The sequence below is a fragment of the Thalassophryne amazonica genome, chromosome 10 (assembly GCF_902500255.1).
Source record: "Thalassophryne amazonica chromosome 10, fThaAma1.1, whole genome shotgun sequence".
NCBI classification, from domain to species: Eukaryota; Metazoa; Chordata; class Actinopteri; order Batrachoidiformes; family Batrachoididae; genus Thalassophryne; species Thalassophryne amazonica.
The window spans coordinates 98,964,956-98,978,072 of NC_047112.1; the positions used below are offsets into that span (position 1 = coordinate 98,964,956).

At 44.6% G+C, this 13,117-nt stretch overlaps 1 protein-coding gene across 1 annotated transcript in view; it reads right to left on the reverse strand.

The window, feature by feature from the left end:
• The window catches only part of tomm70a (translocase of outer mitochondrial membrane 70 homolog A (S. cerevisiae)), a 75,071-nt gene that overhangs the window by 42,170 nt on the left and 19,784 nt on the right, over nt 1-13,117 (reverse strand). The window contains exon 4 of the mRNA XM_034180596.1: nt 2,001-2,110. Coding sequence (XP_034036487.1) covers nt 2,001-2,110 — 110 coding nt within the window. The remainder of the gene's footprint in view (nt 1-2,000; nt 2,111-13,117) is intronic.

A 13,117-nucleotide genomic window follows, 5' to 3' on the forward strand; every position in this document is an offset into this window, starting at 1 on the left:
GGACCACTCCTTCCCAAGGCGCGCTCACAGGCGACTGATGTCACCGACAGGCGTGGAAAAACTCACGCATGTGCACGAGGGTTCAAGCATGTCTGACGTAAAAACATATGAATGAAATCCATATAGTTTTTGAAAAAATAAAAAGGACCGTTACTTTGACAGACCTCGTAAAATGTGATCGGAAAAGCAATAGCTCTAAATCGTGTGCCGACCGGACAAGTGGCATTTTTTTTTTTTTTTTTTTAAACGTTCAAATTCTTCTCGCACTTCGTGCGAAAGCGTCTTTGGTTTTTCCTGCCACTCTCCACGCAGCGGACAATCTGAAAACATGATAACACAGGGTTCTCCCCAAACAATGGAACGACGCCGCCGCGCCCTAGTGTTCTGACAGCGCCGTCACACTCAGCTAGTTTTTTAAAATCCAGCCAGGCTGTTTGTGCTGCATCCCAACCCGACGTGTGAATTCCTCCGCACGTCTGTCTCAATGTGCCGAAAAAGTGCTGATGTCCACGTCTTCTGCAATTTCTCTGGTAGTCAGACGACGTCCCGGATCAACATTTGGCGTTCAGTTTGGAAATGAACGGCACATTCCACTGTTACAGGAGTTTTTGTCATGGAGAGAGGAGCGGAGGAATTCGCGCGTCGGGACGGAGCCGCATGGCGCAAAGCAACGCAGTGATGAAGCCTCACAGGGCATGTTCTGGCATGTCCAGCTCATCCACAATTTCTCGGATAGTCACATGACTGAAAAGCCACCGAAATCCGTCTGAAAGCCGTCCTGTGAGACCAACACGGAGGTGCTTTTGTCCCGCTCCATTCGCGGCTCTGTGGCGCATTCCTCCGCTCCTCTTTCCATGACAAAAACCTCCTGTAACAGTGGAATGTGCCAAAAAAGTGCTGATGTCCACGTCTTCTGCCATTTCTGTGGTAATCAGACGATGTCCCGGATCAACACAGCCTTCACTTTGGAAATGATCTGGTCGTTTCAGCCTGTCGATCGCCGCTCGGAGTGCGGCGCGCTCTCAGCCGCTGTGGGCGGTCTTTAAACCAGCTGTAACACTCCTTAATCTGTGTGATGCCTATAAAATTGTCCTTGAAAGCCATCTGAATTTTCCGAATGGTGTCCACCTGGCTGTCTCTCACAGTTTCTGGAAAAATTTGATGCAGCAAAGCTCCAAATCGTTCAGACATTTTACTCGCAATAAAAATCCGACGAGGGGGTGGACCACTGCTCACACAAAGCCTGCTCACAGGCGAATGACGCAACCGACAGGCGTGACAAAACTCAGGCATGTACACGAAGGTTCAAGCTTGGCTGATGCAATCACACGTGATTCAAATCCATATAGTTTTTGAAAAAAATAAAAAGGTCAGATAGTTTTCTAACAGACCTCGTATAGGGTTGGGTAGGATTACTTTGAAATGTAATTCAAAAGTAATCAGATTACAAGTAATCCAAATGTGTGTACATACATGTAATCCACATGTATTCTTTCAAAGTAATCCTACCCAACCTTGTGTGTGTGTATATATATTTATTAAGTTAGCGGTTTTATATGATGATATAAGCAGAACACAGAAGCAAATTTTGATTGAAATCCATATACAAACGGAGGTTTTGCACCCATGATCAACAGGTCAGCTATTTTGGTACCTGTTCCCAAATGTGGATGTGGAAACACAAAATAGCATGCCGTACTGAACCGGACCACTTGGTGGAAACAGGGCTTAAAAGCGCCTTAGGAGAAGTTGACTTACAAAAACAGCATCATAATGCAAGTATCAATTAAAAACAAAAGTCTATCTCACAGACGCTGGATTGGAATTGTTTTCCTTTATGCACATCTTCATACGGTGTGCTACTATTGTGTGAACTTTCAATGAAATCCACCAGACGGTTTTAGGAATAGTTGTGCCTACAAGATTCATAGACGGGGTTATTAGTCAACTGTGCTTGTGGGGGTGAGGGTTATAAGTCTGTCTGTAAGTAATGAAGTCACCTTGTATTTCTCTTTGGCTTTCTCTTTTCCCAGGTGCTTGAGCACCTTGTCTGCCAGCATCATGCTATTTTGGTTCTGGAAAGACTCAAGAATACATACAGCTGTGACATCTGGAGAACACAGAAGGAACAATAATGGTCAATTTATTTAGAATCTTTGCTCTAGGAACAATACAATTACACAGCTATACTTGTGTTTTCCAGAGGTGGAAAACACCAGCTTCAGAAAGTAAAAGTCCTGTCACATATTTGTTCCATATGCCCACTAAACCAGCTGATTCTATTGAGTTCCAACTCTTCAGGCAGGCAGATGAGCAAATTAGTGAAATCCCCTGTATTAGGTGCACAGGTACTGTAGAAGAATTTTTAGGTCCTTATTTGAACTATGATGAACTATCAAGTGTCCTGATCTGAACTGTATGTCCTCTGGCTGAACTAGCAGGTGTTCAACCCAAAAAAAGGGCTCTATTAGTCATTCAGTCTGTCAGGGGCTTTCCAAGGCCTCTTAGGTGCTTTCCCGCAGGCCACGTGCAGGGGCCTCGGGCCAGCTGCACCTGTAGCTGAGGCCACGTGCGGGGGCCTCAGGCCAGCTGCACCTGTGGCTGAAGGTCTTTTAAAAAAATCAGTTGTAAATCCTTCACGTTTTAATGGGAGCGTTTGTCACATTGAAATAATGGCCTAACACCTGCTTAGGGTTCACTAGAGGACGCTTCCAATAGAAAACCATGTCTTGGGAATGAAATAAATAAAAAAGTCGAAGGAGGAGCGATGCCCGCGGGTCTCCAATAAATAGATGAGCGTGGTTGTCACATATTCAGTCTCTCTAGAGGACTCAGTTTGTCTAAGCTCTGTATCGAAGGCTTAAATAAACTTAAAAACTCTGTGCATTTTATCTTGCTTAAGGCTGAATTATTCTAAAGTGTTGTGTCCTTTTCTAGCATATCACTTGCAATTAGTTTGTGTTATCTAAAAGACGACATCCCAAGAAGACTAAAGACGAACCACGACAGAACTTGGCGAGCCAGCTTCAGGAGGGTCCAGGGGCATTCCGGCAGCCTGGGGCAGTCCAGCTCATCCCTCCAGACCGTAAATAACAGTGATCACGACTAAAAGGTAAGCAGAAACCTTTTGTAACTTCTGCACGATCTGGAGGAGTGAGTCGGGATTTCCGCCCAAGTTGACAGGTGATATTTTTAATTGCCTCTTACCCAAAAGAACCTGGACTAAGAAAATTGATAAGAGACTAAAAAAAGATAAGATTGAAAATTATCAGGCCTTGTAGATAAAATGCTCAGAAGGTGTGTGTGTTCCCGGGAAAAAGAATGTCTGTGTGAGTGAAAGGTCAGGAATGTTCATGAACTCTGGTGCGGAAAAGAGTGCATGGAGAACTAAACTGGATGCTTGGGGAATAATTGGTGTTGAAATTCGTTATTAATGTGCCGGCTGATAGCATGCGCTGTAGGGGTTAATTTAGGGGAGTATACTGACAAATAGATCCAAGGTAATACAAGGTTATTTAAAGAGTTTAACAGAGACTGAAATGAAATAAGTGAGAAAAAGAGTTTAACAGAGAATACGTGCAGAGGAAGCACAAGATAAGCGCCTGAGGGGGCGCAGTAGAAATACCGTACGTGATAAAGAGATTTAAAGAGAAAAGTGCAAAGTAGCACAGCTGACAGTAAGTAAAAGAGCTCAATAAAGGACGTCATTTTTTAAGAAAAGAGAAAAACTATAAAAAAAAAAAAAAATGAATGAAGAGTTAGTGCAGAATACATGAGAATTAATGAAGCAGAAAATAGTGCAGTAAGGCACCAAATACACGCTTGTGGGGCGTGGGAGAAGAATAAGTAATTAAGTACACAGTAATATGAGTTTTTTATAAGAAAAGAAAAAGCGAATATTTTCAGTGCAAAGGCACATTAAGCTCACGAGGAGCTCAGTAAGTGGGGAAAAAAGTAGAAGAAAGTGCAGAAAGGCACAGGATACGCACGCGAGGCGCGGTAAGGCGTAGAAGTAAATGAAATATTGTATGCTCAGAGAAGAGCTTGTGAAAAATAATATATTAAGCACAGGATACGCACGCGAGGCGCGGTAAGGCGTAGAAGTAAATGAAATATTGTACGCTCAAAGAGTAGCTTGTTAAGAAAAAAAAAAAATAAAATAATATATGAGTTGCTGGCAGCGCCGGAGAAGCTGTCTAACGTGAAGAAGAGATACATACTTAAACAGAACACATTGGTGTTAAGTGAATAAAAAGGTTGTTTAAAGCCGCGGAGTAAAGGGTGGCAGAAGTCTAGATAGAGATATATAAAAAGTTGTTTTTAATAATTTTGTGTATAAAGCTTTTGACGATTGGTGTGTGGGAGAGCGGAGAGTAAGCGGGGAGTTGCAGGCAAAGCTGTGAGGGCTTGCAGGCTGGCTGACATACAAGATTAATGTAAAGAGTACGAGGAGGAGGAGACGTTTAGACCCAACAGAAGGACTTGGGAGGTGCATGACAGGCAGAGAGGAAAGTGTGAAACAGAGACAGTGAAGAAAAAGACAGGAGAAGAGACTGCTATGTAAATACAGAGAAGGTAGATATTATTTCAAAGAAAGAAAACTAGAAGGAAAAATAGATAGTCGGGAGCAAAGACATTAGGAAGTGTTAGGGTTGTAAGAGGATTAAATAAATAAAGTTGATTATAAATCAAAAGAGTTAAAGCTTAGATTATAGTGAAAAAGCTGACAGACTGATCAATGCTTGGGACAGTCTTTGATGGGAGACTTAAGTGATGATGAAATAATACTCCCAGAACATTACTTGACTGACGGAGACATCGAAACCCAGGGAATCAGGACACATTTTTGGTTGGAAAGGACCTATTTTGACAGTGTAGGAGCAGAACATTGGCAGGACGAACAAGAGATCAATCAGAAATTATGGCAGATTACTAAGGTAGTCAATCTGAAGCAAAAGAAAGAACAATTCCCTCTAATTAATTGGGAGCTGCTGATAAGACGTCTGTGGCATCAGGGTTTAACCCCGTGGCTGGAGCTGCTTTGTGCTGATCCTAATAAAGAAATTAGCATACCATTAAATCATTTAATAACACTACCAACCGATCCAGGTGAAGAACTGTTTCCTAGGTTGACTCTGACTGTGGTCCCAAGGAAGGTTCGGTGGGAAACAGGTAAATTTTCGTATTTAGTTAAAGAAAAAGAAGACGGGCATAACAGTTGGAAATTTAATCCTTTTAAGGGTTTAAAATACAAAACAGGTGTTACAGCCGGCAAGTTATTGGTCTGGATCAGGACAGCCCCTGAGGGACTACCAGAGCACCATAGAAACATCTCACATAGCGTTTGTCAGGGTTACATGGGTAACTCTCAAGGTCAAGGTCGGGAAAGTACCCCGCTAGACTTAGTACTAAGAAAATATCCAGGAAAACGCATTAAGGCCAACCAATGTATGAGAAAGTGGCACAGAAGGTCACATGGGGGCAGGCAATGGCCTTTGGAGGGATCATTTGATCCGGTGATGTGTGAAGCAGTTGCGGTAGAAATACAGAAAAAAGAAATTAAAGATCAGCAGAAGAACGTAAATAACAACAAAAAACACACTGAAGAAAAAGAGGTTTTGGCCTTGTTCAAGCAGGAAGCACAGAGGCTACAGCAGAAAAGAGAAAAAATGACAGAGGAAAGATCCAAAGAGACTAAAGCCAGTGCACCGAGCTGGGAAGCAGAGCCACCCCCATATAAACGTCATGATATGGGAAAGACAGCTGGACAATTTGTATTAGGAACTCGTGAAGAGGACCAAGGCATGGATGTGGAGGGCAAATTCACACTGACACTAAAAGCTCGAGAGCCACAAGGAGACAGGTCCTTAGTTTGTCAAATGGATCGTACAAGGTCTCCAAGTCCGAAAGTAGGTGGTCGCTCACCACGACCAGCAGGGGGGGCCACAAATAACAGTGACACGGAGACAGACGAGGATAAAGAGAGAGACCTGAAGGCTCCGCCTGCACATCGAGGTCCACTGAAAACCGTCCCCTCCCACCATAAGTCAGCCGACTGGACCTTCACAGGCTATAGAGGCTCCGAAGAGTGGCACAAGAGCTTCTGTGACACACTGGATCTGGCCAGAAGAGATAATGAAGAACTAGCTGAGCAGCTTCGGCTAGCGAAGGAAAGAATACAAAGACATAGGGACGCCGAGGAAAGAAGAATATTACAATAATCGACGCCCAATCAAGGGAATCACATTATAGAGCCACCCACCCGAAACATTTCTGGTGAGATCATCATTGAGAGTGCAAAAGAGGCCCGACTCAGGCAAAGACAACAATGTGTAGCCAAAGACATAGCGGCTTTAGAACAGAATATAACCAACTGGATGGACTGCCTGGAACCAGTCAGTCGCACTCGATCTGGAAGACAGTATGGAGCCCCCACAGAAGAAGAGGAGGACGAAGACCTCATATGCCCACTGGTGGTTAGAAATGGTCATCATGTGTATACCCCATGGAGCTGGACAGACATGGTGGGGCTGGCCAACAGGCTGCCAGACATCACCCAAGGAGCTGGGAGATGGATAACTGCCTTAGAAGAAGGCACTGCAGGGGTAACCTTGTCTTTAGGTGACATAAAAGCCTTGCTAATGCATGTAATGGGAAAACATGACACTGAAGAATTAGCAGGAAAGGTTGGACTAACACAAATGATGGGCACTAATCAACATGATGAAGTCCCCTTTAATCGCTATAGAAACTCCATGTGGGAAGGACTGAGAAGAAAGTACCCTGAGGTCTTGGATCCCTCTAAATTGGATGATGAGGAGTGGACACCTGAAGAGTGCCCAAAGAAGTTCCTGCACCGATTCCAGAAGAGATGGGCAGAGGAAACAGGAAATGCATGGAACCATTCTCCAGCAACTGAAATCCTGTTTAAAATAACTGTAAAAAAGGCTCTACCAGATGATGTTCAGAAAACCCTAGATGGAGTCGTGGGACTATCAAAAATGAATTGGGCTTTATACTCTGAGCATATTTGTCACCATCTTGAAATCTACAAGAAATAAAACAAAAAGAAGAAGATGCAGCAAAATCCCTGACGAAAAAATTGGTGCAGATGCAGTTGGGAGAGCTAACCAAAGTCAAGAAAGAAAAAACAAAGACCCAGGCACCAATGATGACCCCTGTTCCTTCTGAGCCGGCAAGCACAGGCCCTACCGCAAACACTGCTGCCACCATACAGGCACCTGTGGTAACAGCCACACAGAGCCCCCAAGGAGCAGCAGGAAGCACTCCTACAGGAGAAGTCTCAGCACCAGTGGAGCATCACTATCACTACCATAGCACTGGCACACCCGGAAATGGACCCACCTACAGTCATGGGTGGAGAGGAGAGTCACGGAACTTTCAAGGTCAAAGAGGAGGGTGGCGAAGAGGATCTCGCCAACCTTCATTTGGAAGCAGATTCCAGAACTCAGCTCCCAGGAACAGTCAAGCGGGACCGCCTATGGGACCAACACCCCCAATAGGGGATCAACCCTCTAATGAGTGTTGGAGCTGTGGACAACCTGGACATCGAATGAGAAATTGTCCGGCCCGACCTTGGGTTGGACCCTCTGCCTATTGGTAATAGGGGGGCCTAAAGAAGACAGAGGGGGAAACGGTGGCATTGGCTATTTCGATGATACCTAAGGAAGAGCCAACCGTCACTGTTAATATACAAAACAGAGATTTCCCTTTCATGGTGGATACAGGAGCAACATACTCTTGCATAGGGAAAATGGGCGCTCATCTCCCCCTCTCTGGGTCTGTAATTAAGACCATCGGCTTCTCTGGGAAAACTCAAATAATACCTTTTACACGCCCACTTCCTGTAACGATTGCAGGAAAAACAATTGAAGCACCCCTGTTATACTCACAAAATACACCTGTGAATTTGCTGGGAAGAGACATTTTATGTAAGCTACAAACCCAGATAGTGTGTACCCATCAAGGACTGCAAATACACTTTCCTGACAAAGCACTCACCAACATTATGGTGCTTATGGACATGGAAAACAAGGTCCGACCTGTGCAACCCATGGTATACTGGCTGAAGTTACAACCAGAAAATTCAAATCTCCAACTGGAATGGGAAAAATGGAAGCCCTGGGCAGAACAACACTATGCAGCAGTATATACACCTAGTTTACCTTTACATGTCACCCTGATGTTCGATGCCAAACAAGAACAGGCTGACTATGCATGCTGCTGGGATGCATTGATGAATCAACGGCTGTTTCACATAACCACCACAGAAATTTATTTAGGCCCCCAAGGGGCCGCAGCTTCTGTCAAGCTAACTTCGGCTGAACAACAATGGTATCAAGTGCCGAATGCCACGCCTCATGTGACCCTTTTAGTCTCAGAAAAGTACGAATCCCATGACCTAGGTCCAATGGTAAAGACAGCCTCAGAAGTTGAAGAATGGCAAAACATGGAAAGTCCACAAGTACATCTGTCAAAAGACCAGCAGTTTATACGAATTAACTTAAAAGTAAATGATGAGGCTATAGCTCAAAAAGTGGAGCTCAATCCTAGACCAGAGGGACAGATGGTGTTATCGGCCCAACAAGAGAAATTGTTAGAGCAAATACCACCAGTGGTGTTGTCCAAAAGCAAAACGGATGTAGGACTAGTAAAAACAGCCTTACCAGTAAAAATAAAAGTAAAACCGGGAGCAAAACTGCCTCACCAAAGGCAGTATCCATTAAAACCTCAGGCTATTGAAGGCATAAAACCAGTAATTAAGGGACTAATGGCAGCTGGAGTTTTAATAAAAACTGCAAGCCCATGCAATACTCCTATCTATCCTATCCCTAAAAACAATACCAAAGAGTATCGGCTGGTACATGATCTGCGTCCTATCAATGCAATAATAGAAATGGATGCACCTATAGTACCTGATCCGCATACTATACTATCAAGCATCCCTGCTGGAGCAAAATGGTACACAGTAATCGATCTGTGTTCAGCCTATTTCAGTGTGCCTGTGCACCCAGACTCACAACATTTGTTTGCATTCACATTTCTGGGACAACAGCTAACGTATACATGGCTACCTCAGGGACTGAACCTGTCCCCAGCCATCTTTAACAAAGTCCTGGCTGAAGATTTACAACACCTTGACATACCCAGTACATTGGTGCAATATATGGATGATCTCCTTATTGCATCAGAGACTCAAGAACAGCGTGAAAAAGATTCATTAATTGTATTGCATGCATTGGCAGATGGAGGTCATAAAGTAAGTAAGGACAAATTGCAGTTCTGCAAACAACAAGTAGAATACTTGGGAAGACAGTTGTGTGGGACCACACGATGTATAGCCCCAAGCCAAGTGGAGGCTATAATCAAGGCTCCCAAACCCCAAACAGTGGAACAGATGCTTTCATTCCTTGGGATGGCAGGGTACAGTCGGCCGTGGATTTGTGATTATGCTATAAAAACTGCACCTTTGCGTGCCATGATTAGAGCAGTGGGGCAAACAAGCAATGCAGCTCTCCTTGTCTGGACAGATGAGGCAACAGGAGCTTTTGAGGCCCTAAAAACAGACATGCAATCTGCTCCCGCGTTAGGTAACCCAGATTATGGGAAACCTTTCCATTTGTATGTTACTGAAAAAGCTGGTTATGCTTGTGCTGTACTAATGCAGGAAACAAATGAAGGAAAACAACCACTGGCCTATTATAATACAAAGCTTGACAACATTGAAACAGGATTGCCACCATGCTATCAGGGTCTAGCAGCAGCTGCCTTTGCATTTCAAAAAGCATCATCCATAATCATGGGACATGCAGTAACGTCGTACACGTCACATCAGTTACATGCCCTGCTAACCAGTCAACGTTTTGTCTTAACACAAGCTAGACGCACTGGATATGAAGTTGTGTTGTCCGCTCCAGAAATAACAATACAACGTTGTCACACGGTGAATCCCGCTACCAAATTGACCACACCGTTAGATGGTACTCCACATAACTGTGTGGCAGAGACAGAGAAATTTTTGAGAGCCAGAGAACATTTGTATAATCACGCCATAGATGCAGATCTAACCCTGTTCGTGGACGGCTCATGCTTTCGGGATGCCGCGGGATTGCATGCGGGTATGGGGATTGTTAAACTAAACACGGATGGCGAGACCTTTGAATTACTGGAGTCCCAAGGAATTGATCAGCCTTGTTCAGCCCAACTGGCAGAAATCAAAGCCTTAACTATGGCTTGCCAGATAGCTAAAGATCAACGTGTTAATATCTACACAGACTCAGCCTACGCTTATGGCGTATGTCATGTACATGCGAACATTTGGAAACAAAGGGGATTCCTGAGAGCAGATGGCACCCCTGTCACTCATGGAGAAGCGATTTCCCAACTGTTACAAGCTCTCCAATTACTGTCTGAGGTAGCCATCATTAAATGTGCAGGTCATCAAAAGAATAATAACATCATAGCTCAAGGTAACAACCTAGCAGATGACGCAGCTCGCAAAGGAGCACAAGGAGAAAATATGTTTCCCCTGCTAACCATCCAAGATTGTGCCCCACTGGTTTCACTTGATGCACTGATAGTGGCTCAAAGTAGGGCCAGTGGAGAAGAAAAACGAATGTGGGTTAAACGAGGCACTATTGAGACACGCAGTCAGGGGCCAGCGGACAAGCTGTGGCGCAGTAGTCATGGACATTTTGTGTTACCCACCAATTTATTACGACATGCAATCATTTGGGCCCACGGACCCGATCATTGTTCGCGAGTCCAAATTATGAACAAACTAAAAGCTGTCTGGTGGTCACCATATATGGCAGCTACAGTGGACCGTTTGTTGAATGAGTGTGAGGTATGTGCACAGTACAATGTCCGGAAATCATTCACAGCCCCTTTAGCCCACATTCCGGTCCCTGATGGGCCATTCAGACATCTTATGATGGATTTCATAGACATGGGAGCTGAAAATCGAGTTAAACGAATGAGATATGTTTTGGTAGTGATATGCAGATTCAGCCGATGGATTGAGGCAGTAGCCTCTGCAAATCAAGACCATAAAACGGTAGCCAAATTCTTGTGCCGAGATGTCTTTCCAAGATTTGGCATTCCAGATACTATCTCATCTGACAACTTTTGTAGTCAAGGTTACACAAGAAACATTCAAACAATTGGGTATCAAACAGAAGTTTGGGTGTGTTTATCACCCTCAATCAAATGGGGCGGTGGAACGGGCTAATGGCATTTTAAAGAACAAACTAGCAAAAATCATAGCAGACAGCAATGGCAAACTAACCTGGCTGGATGCGTTGCCGCTTGCTTTATTGTCAATGCGCTCACAAACTAACCGACTAACCCATTTGACACCATTTGAAGCTCTTACAGGTCGGCCGATGCCTATTCCATACCTGAGAGGACCCTACGAAGGACCATCGCTGGAGCAGCTACAAGACGAATGGCATAATTATCTGAGACAGTTAACCCAAATACACAAAACTATCTTTTTGCAGGTCAAAGGTGCTACAGAAGACAGAGAAGCAGAGATTCCACTCGAAAATCAGAGCATCCAGCCTGGTGATCTGGTTTACGTCAAAGTGTTCAAAAAGAAGTGGGACAGGCCCCGCCGAGAAGGTCCTTTTAAAGTTATTCTTGCCTCACGTACAGCAGTCAAAGTAGACGGTAAGGACACTTGGTTTCATTTAAACCACTGCTGTAGGGTTGGTGGCCCAGCGCCCCTGCGGCCTCGGCAAGCTCGTCTTGGCAGAGCCGCCGGGCCAAGGGGGGAAGCACGAGAAGCCAGAGACCCTACAGCAGCACCGAGGGACGGCCACGCCTCCCTGCAGCCAGAAGAAGCACTGAGGGAAGGCCACGCCTCCCTGCAGCCAGGCGAACACCGGCCAAGGCGCTCACAGAGACTGATTGAACAAAGACGACGCACAGCTTCAGAGAGTAGTGGATCCCTGCCAGATAGAGCAGCGACAGACTCAGATGCAGACTCAGAAACAACTGGAGACGCAGGCCAACAGACAGACAATACAGACCGACAGATAGACAGGCCACAGGAGACATCAGACTCGGACAGCAACTTAGTAGATTTACCGACAGAAGAACCACAGGAAGTACAACCCAGACAAAGCACAGATACACCACACATCCCTAGTGACAGCTCATCTAGTGACGGCTCACTCAGTAGCACATCTAGTAGCACATCTCAACAGTCATCAGAGCAATGATTAAGGAATTATTCAAGGGATTGACAATACTACTGGTGGTCAGTATGGGAGAAAATAGACATCCAAAACATACAACGGACTGTGCCGTGGCCATGGCCGCAATAGCAGCTAAACAAGGCATTCTAAACACAGGAAAAACATATAATTTGGTATACATTAAATCAAAAGCCTACAAGAACATAGGAATACAGGGAAAGCTGGGGGATTACATATTAGGCAAAGCCATTAGCATCAAATGTGAAGAGGAGGGAACACTCAACATAGAGGTAATTTGTGATAAAGGAGGATGCAGGGAAACCAAGCAAGACGTAACTGTTACAGTACATGAAGCCACAAAATGGGTAAAAATCAAGCCAAGGAAAAAGAGGACAATTAGAAGCCTAGAAACAAGCAGTCACTTAGGGAGATGGGATCCCAGTACAGACCTAGCCCGCACACAAGGGTTGAAGACCAATTTATTTTACCAATGGTTGAAATTTTCGGCTAGGCAGATCAGTGAAAAGCCTTGCATAGCCTGTCACCGGAAAGGTGTGATACCTCAGGCTAAACCCCTACCTGATATCAACAACTGTTATAGGAGCCCCCAACATAACTCAGACCAAGCAGAATGCTATACACAATGTGTTATGAAAATGGCAGTAGGTGATGAAAAATATGCTGCTGACAGTAAACTTTGTCCAGTGCCCCTAAGTACAGAAGGAACCGTTCCACCTATGATTAAAATAGAGAAAGGGATGATACACCCATTCTGTATAGCTAAAGGCTTAGTAGCACAATACATAAGCGATTGGCAGGTAGGGACAACCCAGTCAAAACACCACATACAGTGTATGCAAAAGCAGCAAGAATACAAACCGGCCAAAACAGCATGG